The sequence below is a fragment of the Gigantopelta aegis genome, chromosome 9 (genome assembly GCF_016097555.1).
Source record: "Gigantopelta aegis isolate Gae_Host chromosome 9, Gae_host_genome, whole genome shotgun sequence".
Lineage (NCBI taxonomy): Eukaryota > Metazoa > Mollusca > Gastropoda > Neomphalida > Peltospiridae > Gigantopelta > Gigantopelta aegis.
The window spans coordinates 60,647,597-60,665,034 of NC_054707.1; the positions used below are offsets into that span (position 1 = coordinate 60,647,597).

The following is a 17,438-nucleotide window of genomic DNA, read 5'->3' on the forward strand; positions in this document are numbered from 1 at the left end:
GTTTTTGTAAGCCTTTAATTTCGCATGGAATTTATTTTTACAAATTTTATTCAAACGCGAAAAATGCACAAATAATTCCACACAAAAATAAAGTATTTTACAATATGAAGGGGGAAAAAGATACAAAATATGTACAGCTGAAAAAAACCCCATATAAACTTTGACTTTCTAAAATTGATTAGAAAGTAAAAGTAAGAAGTACATTTTTGTTAAGATTGGTTGGGCTAAGAATACACATTTTTTGTTAAGATTGGTTGGGCTAAGAATACACATTTTTTGTTAAGATTGGTTGGGCTAAGAATACACATTTTTTGTTTTCCAGTTCAATCTGTGAGAAAGTGCAGATAAAATATTCTTTGTTACTAATGGAAAAATGTAGCGAGTTTTTTCTAAGACTATATATAATACTTGGCAAATGTTTGACATCCAATATTCGATGATTAAAAAATCAGTGTTCTCTGATGGTGTCGTTAAATAACACCAACTTTATTTGACTTTATAGTAACATCTGCGTGGCCCCGGATCAGACTGAGATGTTGAAGGGTCTGTTCTTTCTGTGGTGCAAAGACTGCTGGTGGTGTCATTAAATAAAACCAACTTTACTTAACTTTGCAATAAATCTGTGTAGCCCCAAAAACAGATGGAGATATTGAAGGGTCTGTCTTCCCATGGTGCGAAGACTGCTGGTGGTATCATTAAATAAAACCAACTTTGCTTGACTTTGCAGTATATCCGCGTAGCCCCGAAACAGACGGAGGTGTTGAAGAGTGTTCTTCCCATGGTGCGAAGACTGCTTGTGGTATCATTAAATAAAACCAACTTTACTTAACTTTGCAGTATATCCGCGTAGCCCCAAAACAGACAGAGGTATTGAAGGGTCTGTTCTTCCCATGGTGCGAAGGCTGCGGGTCAAAGCAGCTTCTCCAGGCTGTCGGCATCATCGGAGCCATCATCATGCCTCACAACATCTACCTACATTCAGCCCTCGTCAAGGTGAGCTGCCACTTACAGTTACAACTATAGTCCATCCCACAGGAAACACCTTTTTTTTCATACTATGGAATTTACTACAAGTTACTTATTTCTGAGCCGATTGATTTCTAAATTGCACACATTGGACACATTGTTACATACATAAACAGAACCAGAGCCTAATCTAGAATTGGAAATAGTTGAAGTGACTTCTCCCTTCTCAGGAAAAAGGGGAGAAGTTTAATAAAAATAGACAAAGTGAACATATATTGTTATATTTTGTAATGTTTCATAATGTTCTACATTCATTCAGAAAGGTTCCAAATTATACAATCTGTTCAAATTGTAATATATCATCATCAAACACTACTACTTCTTGTAATAGAATTTAAGAAAAACAATTGAACATTAAATATGTAAAAGTATTAAGTAATTGATAATGTGTCATCGTTGTGTTAAAATGAAAGTAATAATTTTTATTTTCTGGCATTACTGAAATTAATCTGGCCAAGAACTAAGTAACACTTGACTGGTTACTGTAAATAGTACAACATGTTACATGGGTAGATGTACAATCCTGTGCCAAAGTAAAACAATGGACCAACAAGGTGTTCAATTAGCTATGACACTAAACTCAATGCAGGTTCTTGATTTTTATTTGAAATCTAATTATGTCAAAAATATTATGGTCACTTTGATTTCTTACTGCTACTAATAACTCATCGAGGTAAGCAGACTTTAGGACTTGCAGAACATCACATAAGTTTGTTTTTAACTTCCTATTTATTTCACGTTTGTTGCAAACCAGATTTCCTCAAAACCAGAAATTTCGCATGGTCCCTGTTTAAATATCTTTTGAGAAAAGAATCTCTCTAAATTGGACTTAAATATGTTCAGGACCCTGTTTTAAAAAGTGATCTTAGTGCTAAGATCATCTTAAATGCATTAGGTAGTTATGTACTTCAGGTGATCTTAGCATTAAGATCACTTCTTAAAATGGGGCCTAGGTCTCTAGACATTCTTTTTGTTTTTGTGGGGCGGGACGTAGCCCAGTGGTACAGCGTTCGCACGATGCGCAGTCAGTGTGGGATCGATCCCCGTCAGTAGGTCCATTGGGCTATTTCTCGCTCCAGCCAGTGCACCACAACTGGTATATCAAAAGCCATGGTATGTACTAACCTGTCTGTAGAATGGTGCATATAAAAGATCCCTTGCTGCTAATGGGAAAGAGTAGCCCATGAAGTGGCGACAGCGGGTTTCTTCTCTCAATATCTGTGTAGTCCTTAACCATATGTCTGATACCATATAACCGTAAATAAAATGTGTTGAGTGTGTCGTTAAATAAAACATGTCTTTATTTCTTTCTTGTTTTCATTTCCCACAGCGAGATTTCCCATATTTGCATCATGGTATCACAGGTGCATCACACTATATTTTTAACAAGATATTTTAATTTTTTGGTATCATGTTTCTTTCTACTCAAAATAGATTTATGGGTCTAAAATCAACCGTTTAGGAGATATAGGGCCTCAAAGTTAAGTGTTGGTGGCCATATTGGATTTGTACTAATTAGCACCTTTCCCAATGCCAGATTTGGGTAGGTTTGGAATATAATGTTCACTGGGATCGTTTTAACAGTATAAAAAAAAAAAAAAAAACTTCTGTTGCAATATGTTCTAGGTTCACCTTAATGTTGGCTTAGATTTACTGGACTATTCATGCATACATTAATTTTCTTTGACAGTCACGTGATGTGAACCGAGAGAAGAAGGAGGAAGTGAGGGAGGCCAACAAGTATTTCTTTATCGAGGCGGCCATTGCTCTTTTTATTTCTTTTCTCATCAACATCTTTGTTGTGTCCATATTTGCAGAGGGTTTCTATGGGAGAAGTGCTGCAGAAATTGTAAGTTTTTGTACCATCTAGCAGTGGTAGGCTTTGTCAATGAAAATTAAATATTAAGAGAACTAACATTTTAACCTATACAAGTCTTAACTCTTTGATAAATATATTGTTCTTTCAAGATTAGGAATGGATTTGGAGACAGATTGACTCTTTTGGTGGTACATTGCATCCCATCAGTATTAAAGCTAAAGTTTGTTTTGTTTAACAACACCACTAGAGCACATTTATTTATTAATCATCAGCTGTTGGATATGAAACATTTGGTAATTCTGACATACATTAGTCATAGAGGAAACCTGCTACAGTTTCCTTTTGTAGCAAGAGATCTTTTATATGTACCATCCAACAGACAGGACAGCACATACTATGGCCTTTGATATGGTGCACTGGCTGGAACGAGAAATAGCCCAATGACTATTCCTTGCAGCACAAATTCGAGCTAGCCATTTTACAGAATCTTAGATCTGCTTCAAAGGCTTTAAATAACAACCTGCATTAAGTGACAAGCAGTCCTCTTTTATTAGATCTAGCAGGTCAGATAAAAATTCATCTACTAAAACTGCGTACAGTACATCGTCAGCTGATTTATCGAAATACATGGTACTGTGCACGTAGGCATATAGGGCCTGGGAGTGTATTTGAAAGTGGGGTGGGGGAGGGGTGTGTGATTGAGACCCCTCATACTCGCCCACTTCATTTTGTCACCCAGTCTGAATATATTTTTATTTAGCTCAGTGGCCAATGCCCTAGGATTTCGGTACACACTCTGTCTGCTCTTTGCAAACATGGCGAGCACTAGTAGTTCAATGTCGCGCAGGTCTTATACCGCTGCGTTTAAACTGAAAGTCATTTCCGTTGCTGAAGAAAAAGGCAAGCATCATGCTTCAAAATTGTTTGGTGTCTACCGCAAACGGGTCCAAGATTGGTGTAAATCGAAAGAACACCTTAAATCGACAAAGAAAACAGAAAAAAGAAAGCCAGGCGCCGGAAGACCAGTTAAGTACACTGATATTGAAAACACTTTGCTGTCTTGGTTTAATGAGCGTCGGTCGGCGGGTGTGCACGTTATGGGTAAGGCACTCAAATATGAAGCCTTGCGACTTCATAAGATTAATGGCAACCAGTCATTCAAAGCTTCAATGGGTTGGTTTTCAAAATTTAAGAAACGTCACAGGTTTACTTTTCGGTGCACAACCCACGTGTCTCAGCATGTTGCTGCTATAACTGACGATAAAGTGGACAAATTTCTACGTTTCGTTATCAAATTAAGGAAGCTTTGCGGATATGATGACAGAGATATTATTAATATGGACGAAACCCCTGTTTGGCTAGAAATGCCCGGAAAATCGACACTCAATGTAAAAGGTGTTCATGAAGTTGCTATGTCGTCGACGGGCCACGAGAAGCAGCGCATTACAGTGACATTAGGTATGTATGCTGACAGCACAAAGCTTTCACCACTAGTTCACCTACCAGGGCTTAGGCCACTGCCCAAGAACGATGTCCCTAGTGGAATCATTGTATACATGTGCGGGGCTGGAAAGAAGTCATGGGCAGACGAGACTAGTATAAAATTTTGGTTGAGCAAGTTGTATGGTCTCAACAATCTCCGCCGTCGTCTACTGGTGTGGGATGCCTTTCGTGGGCACCTCACTCAATCTGTAAAATCGAGTGTGAAAACAACGTACAACACCGACATGGCAGTAATACCAGGAGGTTGCACTTCGAAACTACAGCCTGCCGATGTGTCCTGGAACTGCCCTTTCAAGGCTCGGCTTTCAGAACTATACGACGAGAGGTTATTCAACGGGCCTGTTGAAAACACTCAATTCGGTAATCGTAAAGCTCCGCCTAAACCGTTATTGCTACGATGGGTGTAAGAAGCATGGGCGGCAATCACCCCTGACATCATCAGAAAGTCTTTCAAGAAGTGCGGCATCACTAGTGCCTTAGACGGCAGTGAAGACTACCTTTTTAACTGCATTAACGATGATGACGATATGACGACCAATTTGACGGGTTTTCCCCTGAAGATGTGGGAATGGACGAATAGTTACTGGAAGCTATGAACGCGCCAGCTGTTCTATCCGACGACGATCCCACAGACGACGAGGATCATCAATCAGACAGCACAGACTACGATAGCTCTGGCCGGTAGTTTGTAACTGACACGTTTTGATTGTCACTATGTACACAAATTATTGTCATTTGACTCCAGTTTTAAGTTTAGTTAAAGTTAAATTGTTGACATTTGACTCCAGTTTGCAGTTTGCAGTTTAGTTAAAGTTATCATTTACCCGTTTTTTTAAACAGTGTTACGGTGTCGGTGTAAATACCTACCGGTATGTTTGTACTTCCGGTTTTGAACAGCGTTAACGGAGTGTCATGCGTTCATTCTGCGTGGAGATAACAGCGACATACATTTGATAAACGACATGTATGACATACTGTTCACCCATACTAGTGTCGTAGTGCTTCACCTGTTTGGATTTTATTTGTTTACCGATTATAATCATTGCAAGTCGGCAGTCAAGTAAGCCAGTTTTACTATTTTACGGGTACCGTTTCATGATACATTTCTCGTGATCATAGGGGGCGCTTATATTAGAGGGGGCGCTACAAATAGGAACAATACAGTAATTCTCTAAAATGCATCTCAAAGATCCCAATTTTCCACATACTATACCAAACCCTCCCTTCATCCCTTTAACAGGGACCGGCGTCGTGGCAGGCCATCGGTCTACAGGCTGGTAGGTACTGGGTTCAGATCCCAGTCGAGGCATGGATTTTTAATCCAAATACCGACTCCAAACCCTGAGTGAGTGCTCCGCAAGGCTCAATGGGTAGGTGTAAACCACTTGCACCGACCAGTGATCCATAACTGGTTCAACAAAGGCCATGGTTTGTGCTATCTTGCCACATAACCGTAAATAAAATGTTTTGAGTGCGTTGTTAAATAAGACATTTCTTTCTTTCTTTCCCTTTAACAGGACGTTTGTTTTTTTTGGCCTGCTATTTTAAACAAAATAACAGCAGGCCTTATTTTACTTCCTAATTCAAACCCTGGCTCCTGAATATTGGGTTACAGGGTAAGGAAACTATAATAAACAACACAAAATTGTAACTCTCTAAATATTTTATGAAGGAATATCTTTTAAACAGAGAATCAAAGTAAAACATTTCACCTTTTTAATCCAGTTAGTTTTAAAAATCTTATTATTTGCTTTGTTTTTCTTTCCCAGTATAACAACTGTATCGCTCATGGAAATCCTCATTCCTACGTATTCAATGTAAGTAATTTAATTCAAATTATATTCTGTTGTAGATAATTGAAACCAAGATGGCTGCCGTATATGATTTAATATTTTATTTTACTTTTACCTCAAATTTTAAATTAATTCCATAGATTTCAAAATACTATATATTGCCGTGTATTAGCCGACTTTTGAAGTCTAGAAATACTTTCCAAAAGAAGAGAGTCAGCTTATACACGAAGGCAACAAACTGGTGCATGAAATTCCGATCGAAAACACTCCTGACCTTGACTTAAAAATTTTGATCAGACTCTTACAGCCATTCACAGCTTATGTAACAATAATTTGTGCACAGTATAAATAAAACAAACCATCATGCAATATTATGTAGTCTTTTGTTCTTGAATGCATTAATAGTTTGATGAATAAATAGAGGATATTTCATGTTTTTTGTCAAATATGATTTATATCTCATCGAGTGAAGTTTGCAATCATATCTCACAAGTCGCAACAAGTGTGATATAATTGCAAACTTCACGAGATGAGATATAAATCATATTTAACAAAAAACATGAAATTTTCTATTTATTATATAACTTGGCAATTTACCTTTATTTTTAAAATGCCAGCAGCAAAATAGTTCCAGCTTTCATACAGTGAAGATAACACTTTCTACAGTGATAACACATTTTAGAGTGTTTTATCATCACTGATATTTTAAGATATTTCACTAAATGTTATATAATAATAATAAAAATACTTGTTTCATTGTCATTTCAATGGTAAAAATGTGTTCTTTCTAACTGTCTGCCATCTTTGTTTGACAGGACCAGTCTTTTGCTGACACCTCTGTCTATATCATTTTGTAAGCTCTTATTTGATTGGATCACACTAGTTTGTGTGAACAACAGCCATGGATCACAGAATCGTTTGTTTCTGTGTGTGTGTGTGGGGGGGGGGGGATGCAGGGATTAAACATGTTTTAATTAGTTTATTATTTGCTGTCCATTGAATAATTTAATTACTTATGTGCAGTGATATGTTGTTACAGCTTGAATTGTTTATTTTCCTGTTATGATTTGTCGGTTCTAAATTATTTTTGCACGGCATGGAAGACTAGCATTGCGATAACGATTACCATGTCTGTAATAATTAAAGGGGGAAAAAATATAATGAAAAACCCCACAAGTCTATTTGTTGACAGTATTATTGAAATCAATACAATGTACAACTGGACAAAAGATGACTTCCGCTTATATACGAGGTCAATGATTTTGTAATTGATATTTAGGGTCAAACTAAGAGGTTGGCTTATTCAAGGAGTCTGCTAATACACAGCAATATACGGTAGATGCCAAATATTACTACATACACATGTAACAGTAAGTCAAAAGATGTATTTTAATTTTGGTAAAGAAGTACATCTAACCTTGTTATCAGCTTTATCATGTTCTGTTACAGATAAGTTTCACTTTGATGACAATTTACCCATTGCTTAGAGTTATAGCCCTTGAACTTATGAGATAAGAAAATGTGTTTGGGGGGGGCCCTGTAGGGGTCATGTATTGCTTTAGCAGTACTCTCAGAATGCTTGTTATATTTTACAATTGTAATAATTTTGTTGTAGATTTTGTAAAATTCTTATTCTTATTTTGCAGACTTCAAATGAAGAAGTGACAGTGGATCTCTACAGAGGGGTAAGTTAGGCAGCCTTGGCTGCAGTTATGTCCCTTGATTCAAATAAGATCATTGCCATACTTATTAAACATCAGGGGCAAGTTCAGCCAGCAAACGTTTTGCTAACATTCGTAAACTATATGATTGGTTCCCGACATTTTTCTGATCGGTCTGGCCCAGTGTCCTGCAGTTTGTCTCAAAGTTGTGTTGGAATCTGGACTGTAAACACCATATAAACATAAGGGCCAGATATCCATCATATGTCTTTGTTAATACAAACATTTAAAAATTGAATGTGATAGTTTTTGGCACAGCACATTAATGCAAAATCATTTATTCATAAGTGTGTAAAGTGGTTCTTCGATTAGTGCTAAAACTAGTCTAGTGAATGTGTTTTGATGTATTGTATATCAAATAATTTCATTTTGTTCATGAGGAATATTTATAATCATGTTTGATTGTAAATGTAATTTATTTTGCAGGGAGTTTTTCTGGGTTGTCAGTTTGGTCCAGCTGCAATGTACATCTGGGCAGTAGGCCTTTTTGCAGCAGGTCAAAGTTCAACCATGACTGGAACGTACACTGGCCAGTTTGTAATGGAGGTTTGTATAATTCTTGAACCATGCGTACTGTGATGAAAAGAGAGAGAAAGACTGCTACTCCTACCAAAAAAAAAAATCAGCAGGGGTTCTTTTATATGCTAATTTTTATAGGGAGGACAATACATACCTGGGCCTGGCAAGTGATTGTGCATAGGTTGGAACAGGAAAATACAAGCTCATCAAGTAGATCAGGGGAGATAACTTCAGTTCATATGTTAGACATCAGGTGCATGGCTTGGATTGAATTTATTTATGATTATCACATCTGAACTATGAATCAGATTTTTTCTTTGCTTTTCAGGGTTTCTTCAATCTCCGGTGGAAAAGATGGCAACGGGTTTTACTGACACGAACTATCGCCATCTTGCCAACTGTTCTGATCGCAGCGTTTAATGGAATAGACAACCTCACAAAGATGAACGATTTGCTTAATGTACTCATGAGTCTACAACTTCCGTTTGCTCTCTTCCCCATCCTGGCCTTCACCAGTTCCAAAGCTATCATGAATGATTTTGTCAACGGAAAGTAAGTTTTATTTTGTCGTTTTATTTTATCCATATGCATCAGTCATGGTTTAAGATGAGGCTATTTTTAGAAGCAGAAATTTGGAATGAGTAAAATCCATTTGTATCATAACTTACCTCTTTGAAATGCATTTTTAAGAATTTGTTTTCAACAAGGATTAAATTCCTTTTGGCTTTGTCTTGACAGCAGAAAATCTTTTAAAATGTATTATTTCTAGGATACCTACGGAAAGAAAGAAAGAAAGAAATGTTTTATTTAACGATGCACTCAACACATTTTATTTACGGTTATATGGCATCAGACATATGGTTAAAGACCACACAGATTCTAAGAGGAAACCCGCTGTCGCCACTACATGGGCTACTCTTCCGATTAGCAGCAAGGGATCTTTTATTTGCGCTTCCCACAGGCAGGATAGCACAAACCATGGCCTTTGTTGAACCAGTTATTGATCACTGGTCGGTGCAAGTGGTTTACACCTACCCAATGAGCCTTGCGGAGCACTCACTCAGGGTTTGGAGTCGGTATCTGGATTAAAAATCCCATGCCTCGACTGGGATCCGAACCCAGTACCTACCAGCCTGTAGACCGATGGCCTGCCACAACGCCACTGAGGCCGGTCCCTACGGAAAGAGAACCTCCACGAATAGTAGATCTTGTTCAAGTTGGTTTTTTATCATAAATATGAATTTGATTATTATTTTACTTCAACAAACTTTTGAGGTGATATGGTGTTCTTACATTTCTCATAATGATTAGGTCAGTATTTGCTGTTAGCTCTATGTTAAGTGTATGCTTTAAGTTTTGTTTCTCACAAACGTTATGACCCAGCTACACCTAATTTAATTCATTTTTAATTCTTAGTTCAATATGCCTCAAGATGTATATCCGGAGGTTCAGCCTTGAGTGACATCCATCAGTATATGGTTTAAATCTGCAGAATTCATATTCAATAATTTTTCATGTTTTTCTTTCTTTCAGATTAATGAAAATCATATCGAGTCTGTTGACCCTTGGTGTGATTTCCATCAACATATATTTTGTTGTTGTTTACATCCAAGATCTACCACAACACTGGGCGATATACTTTGGAGTGGCTGTTGTCATGTTCTTTTACATAGCATTTGTTATCTACTTGGTAAGTAGCTGGTACCAAATAAAATGTTATTTAAAGGGACGGTCTTCAGTTTGCTGCCATTTTAAGACATATCTGACTAATAAGGCCTTTTTAACAACTAAAATTACGCATTAAGTAAATACATTTTCTTGTTTAGAACACCAGTCTATATTCAGTGCAATTGTGGTCGCTTTAATGTTTGTGGTACCGTAGCTAAAACTTCATTTTTCTTCCTCAAATACATTTTTTATTATGTACGTCATTTTCAGGTGGTAAAATCTAGTCTCAGCTTCTAAAACCCCCCCCCCCCCCCCCCCCCCCCCCCCCCCCCCCCCCCCCCCCCCCCCCCCCCACATTCAGGGGATCATAAAAATGCTGTGTCTGTCGGAAACGTGATACAATAGCAGCAAACTCAGGGCAGTCCTTTTATTGTCTCCCCAGGATGTTGTTTAATCAGGTGTCTTGATGTGGTAATTGTCTTATAGTTGATATAAAGAATGGGGGGGGGGGGGGACTCTTATTGTTACTGGAGATCCATTTTCACAACTGAAACTTGGCTAAGGGCATAAACGTATGTGTTTATAAAAGTCTGGACTCAAAAAAATTCTCATTCAAATTCTAAACATTAGATGCAAACATGAAGTCTGCACTTTGAAATTTATTGTAGTCTGATCTTATGAAAAACATTGTCTCAGCTTAAAGATTTACACATAAAGTCAGAATATAACACACCACCATAAAGTTTGAACGTTGGTAAAACTACAGACTCAAGCATAAAGTGGATTCAGACAGCAAATTGTGTAGTATAACAGGGCTTTAATTTTACGACTGGTATGTCAAAGGCCTTGGTATGTGCTATCCTGTCTGTGGTATGGTGTATATAAAAAGATCCCTTGCCACTAATGGAAAAATGTAGTGGGTTTCCTCTCTACGACTATATATATAAAAATTACTAAATATTTGACATCCAATAGCTGATTATTAATAAATCAATGTCCTCTGGAGGTGTTGTTAAACAAACAAATTTTAACCTTTTCCTTACTGTGCTCCAAAACATTTGATATTTTCAACTACAAGAAAAATGTATCCTCAATTACAAAAAATACAAAACATTTGTGAAAGAATTTAAAGTTTTTTTAATCAAAATTTTTAGTAACCAAACACGCTTGCAAAGAATTTTGCCTTGGTACCCTAATCTATATTAAACCAAAGGCAATTCTTACATAACTAATTTATTTTCAGGTGCTGATATGAGACTTATTGTTCTTTTTCTTTTCTTCAGTAAGTTTGTGCAAATAATTTTAAGTGAACACTGTTTTTTGTCAGTAAGTAACAGAGTAACAGAGTGACAATCATTTCAAAACTGGCAGTGATGAGTTTACAGAGTTATTTCCCTTGCATTGCATATCTGTAAGTGTTTCAACGATATTATTCCAAGTTGAAGAATCTTTTTACATTTATTACAATTTTTCTTTTGTTTCCTTTTTAGGCTATTTTCTGTTTTGCAGTAGCAGGTATTGCGAGTGTTAGTGAATGTAAAGTAAGTGCATCCTTGAATATGGAAATAATATAATTTGGTTTAATGATACCCAGTTACAATGCCTGACTTTGAAGCTAATTATATATATATATATATACACATTGTGTCACATCTCTTTAACACATGGCTGTTGAAGGTAGATTTCAACAGCGTTGTCATAACTTGTGGCAGTGACAAAAACTCTGTAAACCTGAATCAAATATCATTGCACTCTGCAAAGGAAGAAACCCTAGTTTGAGAAACACGTCTGTTTTCTGTTTCACATATAATATATTTTGAACTGCTACAAAGACTAGGATAATGACAATCACATCGGATTTAACAAACTTGATCATTTAAGCAAAATGTTTAAGTAATGTGTAATTTAACTGAAAAAAGCTTTAATAACCAAACAACTATTTTACCCTGCCTAATGTCTGTGATCAGTCCCTGTCGGTGGGTCTATAGGGCTATTTCTAATTCCAGCCAGTACACCATGACTGGTATATCAAAGGCAATGGTATGTGCTATCCTGTCTGGGATGATGCATATAAAAGATCCCTTGCTACTAATGGAACAAATGTAGTGGGTTTCCTCTACAACAATATGTCAAAATTACCAAATGTTTGACATCCAATAGCTAATGATTAATAAATCAATGTGCTCTAGTGGTGGTGTTAAACATAGTAAACTTTAACTTTTAAGTTTAATATATAGTTCTTAATGCACAGTTCTATTGCAAGTTAGGTACATTTTAATTGATGTTTATATTGCTATAATTACATTTCCATTATATTAATTACACATTAAAGCCATCTCATTGGTCCAGGCATAGCAACACGAGTTTGTTCATTAATTGATGAACATGAAAATGTTGTCCTAGAATTTAATTATAGCAATATAAACATCAATTAAAATCATTTATAAACCAAAAAAATAAATCAAAATAAAATATGAATTTTTAGTGTTATTAGTTGGTATGTTTTTAATTTAATTGTAAGGATTGTTTATTTATTTATTTTATGTTATTCAGGGTATGAAGAAAAAAAAATCATATGAAACGTATTTGTGAATGACTCAATCGGACCAGCATTTTGGGTGCTATGGCCCGCCCATTTTGGCAAAAATCACGAAAATTGGGCGGGGGGCCCTATATTTGAACGTCCATAAATACATAACCACTGGTCCAATCTTGGTGGGAATGGCATCTCTGGAATAGAAAAGGATTCCAAATCTGCCATTGTTTTGGGGGGGGGGTAGATATACGTTAAAGTCTGATGACCTTTTGATGTTCACTTTGACCTTGAATTTGACCTTGTTGCTTTCATGACCTTGAGATGAAAATTGGTCAGAATTATAACCCAACATGTTTTCTACAAAATATAACAGAACTAGAGGTGTAATATTTTTTTGTAGTCCACAAAAGCAAATTGAAAAAACATTTTCCCAAGCAATTTAACTTCAATTTAGTTAGTACTACTTACCCAGTTATGGATAATTCCTACTAACTATGAACAGACATTGAATGTTCCTGAAATTTGGCACACACATTCTATTGACCATACTAAACAATAATTAAATTTGGAAATTTTAAAAACTTTGAGCATTGCCCATATTGATGATTTATGGCAAATTTGTGAATATAGCAATTATTGGAACGTTCTAAGTATGTACCCCAAACCTCAGTTATAGATGATATACACCATAATTACAAAATGTAGGCCCCTAACTGATCAGTTTCCATGTGTTATAATGAATGCATTCATTCTATGAAAACCTAGTCCATGGATGCTGTTCTATGGTTTAGTACATGGTTACATTCATTTAACTTCAGGTAGAAGTTTCTGAACCCCTTAAACCCAAAGTGTGAACCCGAAACAAGCACATACTCATCAAGTTGAAACAATGGGGAAAGTTCTGGGGCGTCTTTATTTCAAATTCACAACTTTCTGAGGCTGCTTCCAAACATGTAAGTGTACATATATTATTCTGAAATACTTCTGATACTTTAGATTGTAACTTATACAATAAATCAATCCTTGGTGCACTGTAATTAATTAAAACATTTTCAAGTTTGTTTGTGTCCTGTCATAGATAGACTTGATACGTGTAGTTTTTATAGTACGCCAAGTATGAAGAAATTTGTTTATTATCCATGGAACTGTCATGCAAAACCAAGGACTAAAACTCTACGTGTTGTGAGCTAAGATATATATGACAAATGTGTTAATCCTCCAAACAAGTAGTTCCTGGCGAAAAGTTCTGTTGTGAATGTGTAATTAACATTACACATGTTCAACATGAAATTGAAATTGAGGAGAAATATGAGGTATTAATGGAGGATGACGAGAGATTGTGCATCAGTTCAGATGTCAATGCTGCATTAGTCTGTCTAGATTATCGATATTATTGGTGGATTCCAAACACTTGGTTTACTATATAGACTACATGTATCAAGTCTATCTATGACAGGACACAAACAAACTTGAAAATGTTTTAATTAATTACAGTGCACCAAGGATTGATTTATTGTATAAGTTACAATCTAAAGTATCAGAAGTGTTTTAGAATAATATATGTACACTTAAATTTTTGGAAGCAGCCTTAGAAAGTTGTGAATTTGAAATAAAAACGCCCCAGAACTTTACCCATTGTTTTAACTTGATGAACATGTGGTTGCTAGGGGTTCACACATGGTGTTAAATTAATGTTACTTTATATGTACTAAAGCACAGAACAGGACTAGGTTTCCATAGAATGAATGCATTCATTATAACACATGGAAACTGGTTAGTTAGGGGCCTACATTTCGTAATTATGGTACCGTATATATCATCTATAGTTGAGGTTTGGGGTATATACAGAACATTCCAATATTTGCAATATTGACAAATTTGACATAAATCATCAATATGGGCATGGCTTCTACAAATATCTAAGACAGTCAACTGTTTTGATTTTCATTAATTATCGTTCAATATGGTCAGTAGTATGTGTGCGCCAAATTTCAAGAACATTCAATGTCTACTCATAGTCAGTGGGAATTATCTTTAATGGGGTACTAACTAAATTGAAATTAAATTGCATCGAGAAGGTTTTTTTAAAATTTGCTTTTGTGGACTACAGAGGAATATTACACCTCTAGTTCTCTTATATTTTGTAGAAAACCTATTGGGCTATAATTCTGACCAATTTTCATCTCAAGGTCACGAGGGCAACAAGGTCAAATTCACTCAAACCACTGGTCTGATTGAGCTCATCTTTGAAAATTAAGCTTTTTCAGTCAAAACCACCCTAGAAACAAAATTCCAGACAAATTGAGGGGGGGTGAGGTTAAAATTTTTACAGATGATCTTTTCTGTTTATAACCCGATGAACATACAAGAAAAAACAGACATCCTTAAATATCTATGGAAATGTTTCACTGGAGTTTAATATACAACTAGATAGAAGGTTAAGAAACAACAAATTAAAATAATCAAATTCAAGTTTGTTGTTGGACTCTGTAGTTGCACAGACAGACAGCTTTACTAAGATATTAAATATGACTCTCTCTTCTTCTGTTTTCAGCCATTTGGTTTGAATTTTGGACCTAAGTATGTTTTAGAAACAAATAACCGTAACCAAGACGTGAATACTGAACTGACAGAAAGTACGAGTACGCTGGATGACAATAACACTGAAGCAGACTACAGATCACATCTTTGACCTCAACACTCTGTACAACAGATAACCACAGTGATGGGTTCACTGTGGAAGCCATCTTGCCATTAGGAGATAAACACGAAGATTATTCACAATATTTTGATCCTGAAGTCTTATAAATGTAATAAGGTACTTTTTTTTTTTTTTTTTTTTTTCTTAAACATTTTTATTTTTATGGATACATCTCAACATGCTCACAGGAAAGAGTGGAAGAGATTATCAGTGGCAGATCCAGAAAATCCATTTAGCCCAATGACATGAGGCGGAATGCCAATGGAACTTTGGAGGGGATGAAAATTAATATATAATAAAATTATAACTGTAGCAAAATTTAGGGGGCTTACCTAGATCCGCCTCTGATTATGGATATTAAGGAGCTACTTATAATTTGGTAGATCCATATATCAACTGATATTGGGCATCAACAAATCACCAATGGAAGTGATTTAACCTTTATGAGATCAACCAAAAGATTAATTATTTAGCCTATTTTTTTATTAAAGGGACAGACCCTAGTTTTTAAATGCTACGGCACATTTTTCACTGTTAGAGCCGTTTATGATCACTGAAATCAAACATTACTTACATTTTATTGTTTAGATTATCCATTTCCCTACAACCAAAGTGTTTCTGGTCATCATGGTGTTTCTAATACAACAAAATGCATTTTTCGTATTTTAAAAAACGTATGTGTATTTGAGAAGTAATAATTATGGAGTCGTGTTTTTAAGGGTATGTCAATGTCACAGATTCCTGTTTCACTCTTGTTGTAAATTAACCAGACTTAGTGTTCATTTTTACGGGTTGAAAAATATGCTTTAGTGTTTAAAAACTAGGGTCTGTCCCTTTAACTACTGCAATTCTGGAAACAGTAACATACTTTATCTCGCCTTCATGTAAAATTCTTTAATCTCATTGGTTGTTTGCCGTTGGACAAATCCCTTATACCCCTGTGGGCGGAGCCAAATTCTCTTATACCCCGTCTGTAATTTCCAACAGTTTCCAGCCACCCCAGTTAATGCTAATGCAATAATTAGATTATAAATAACATTGATAATCAATCAAGTATACATAATTAATTTATTTTTACTATAAAATACACTATTTCAATACTTTTAAAAGCTGCAATGTTGAACTCGGCCACCTAATTACGGTCGTGGTGTTATTGTATTAATGCGCGATTCTTGTTTTTTTGTTTTTTATATGCGCGATTCTTGTTTTTTTGTTTTTTATTTTTTATATTTTTATTTTTTTTACTACATACATTTCTGATAAAAAAAAAAAAAAAAAAAAGTTTTTTTTATTAATATCTGTTTCAGACAATTTCGTATTACAAACATTTGAAGTTAAAATCTCGTTTATCGATGGAACTATTTTTCGTCACTGGCAAGTGGTTTCGTTCGCGTCCGCGTGGTACGGCTCCGTTAATAAATTCTTAACAATTATTGTCTGGCGTTATTTTGATTATTTGGCTATATGGTTTAACATGTCGGCAAGATAAATTCGTTGTAGAAGCATCTCTCGGGGTATATGGCTTTGTATGTACCCTCTGTATGCTCTTTTACCCCCTCGCCTTCGGCTCGGGATAAAAGAACACACAGAGGGCACATAAAAAGCCATATACCCCTCGTGATGCTTCTACAACTTATAGTGTTTAGGTGTGGTAGATCCCTTGGATTTATATGTTATTGGTACAGATTCAGGGGGGCTGAAGAAATGAGCCTGTATACATACAGTGCTGTATTAGACTAGTGTCGCCCAAGGTGTTATCATGGAGCATGACTATATTTGGTTTACACAGACTGGTATTGCAGGTTATGGGACATGTTCATGAAAAAAGGGATAAATGATAGTAAAAATCTTGAGTGAATGTAGAGAGATGCTATATTTTTGTCTTGCCGTAACAAAGTAATAAGGCAAGATATAGGTATTGTGGCATACACTTTTGTGTTAAAAAGTGCAGACTGCAGTTTCAACTCATAAAAATTAACACTAAATTTAGTTAATCTACTAACCTGTAACTCATTTGGATAAAGTGAAACGAGAGTCTGTGAGGTTGAATTGGTGAAATACCCTTGAAGTAAGACTAGAACTCCGTAGCCGTTACTTCTCAGATGCATGTGCATTTTTAAAAATATGAAAAAGGCATTTTGTTATACCAAAA

At 35.8% G+C, this 17,438-nt stretch overlaps 1 protein-coding gene across 1 annotated transcript in view; it reads left to right on the forward strand.

Annotated features, from left to right (window-relative positions):
- Positions 1 to 16,272, forward strand: part of LOC121381671 (natural resistance-associated macrophage protein 2-like) — a 63,432-nt gene extending 47,160 nt beyond the window's left edge. The window contains exons 3-11 of the mRNA XM_041511016.1: positions 838 to 993; positions 2,717 to 2,875; positions 6,118 to 6,165; positions 7,788 to 7,826; positions 8,289 to 8,408; positions 8,710 to 8,933; positions 9,915 to 10,071; positions 11,540 to 11,590; positions 15,140 to 16,272. Of these exons, the coding sequence (XP_041366950.1) occupies positions 838 to 993; positions 2,717 to 2,875; positions 6,118 to 6,165; positions 7,788 to 7,826; positions 8,289 to 8,408; positions 8,710 to 8,933; positions 9,915 to 10,071; positions 11,540 to 11,590; positions 15,140 to 15,277 (1,092 nt within the window). The 3' untranslated portion in view covers positions 15,278 to 16,272. The remainder of the gene's footprint in view (positions 1 to 837; positions 994 to 2,716; positions 2,876 to 6,117; positions 6,166 to 7,787; positions 7,827 to 8,288; positions 8,409 to 8,709; positions 8,934 to 9,914; positions 10,072 to 11,539; positions 11,591 to 15,139) is intronic.
- The last annotated feature ends 1,166 nt before the right edge of the window (positions 16,273 to 17,438 follow it).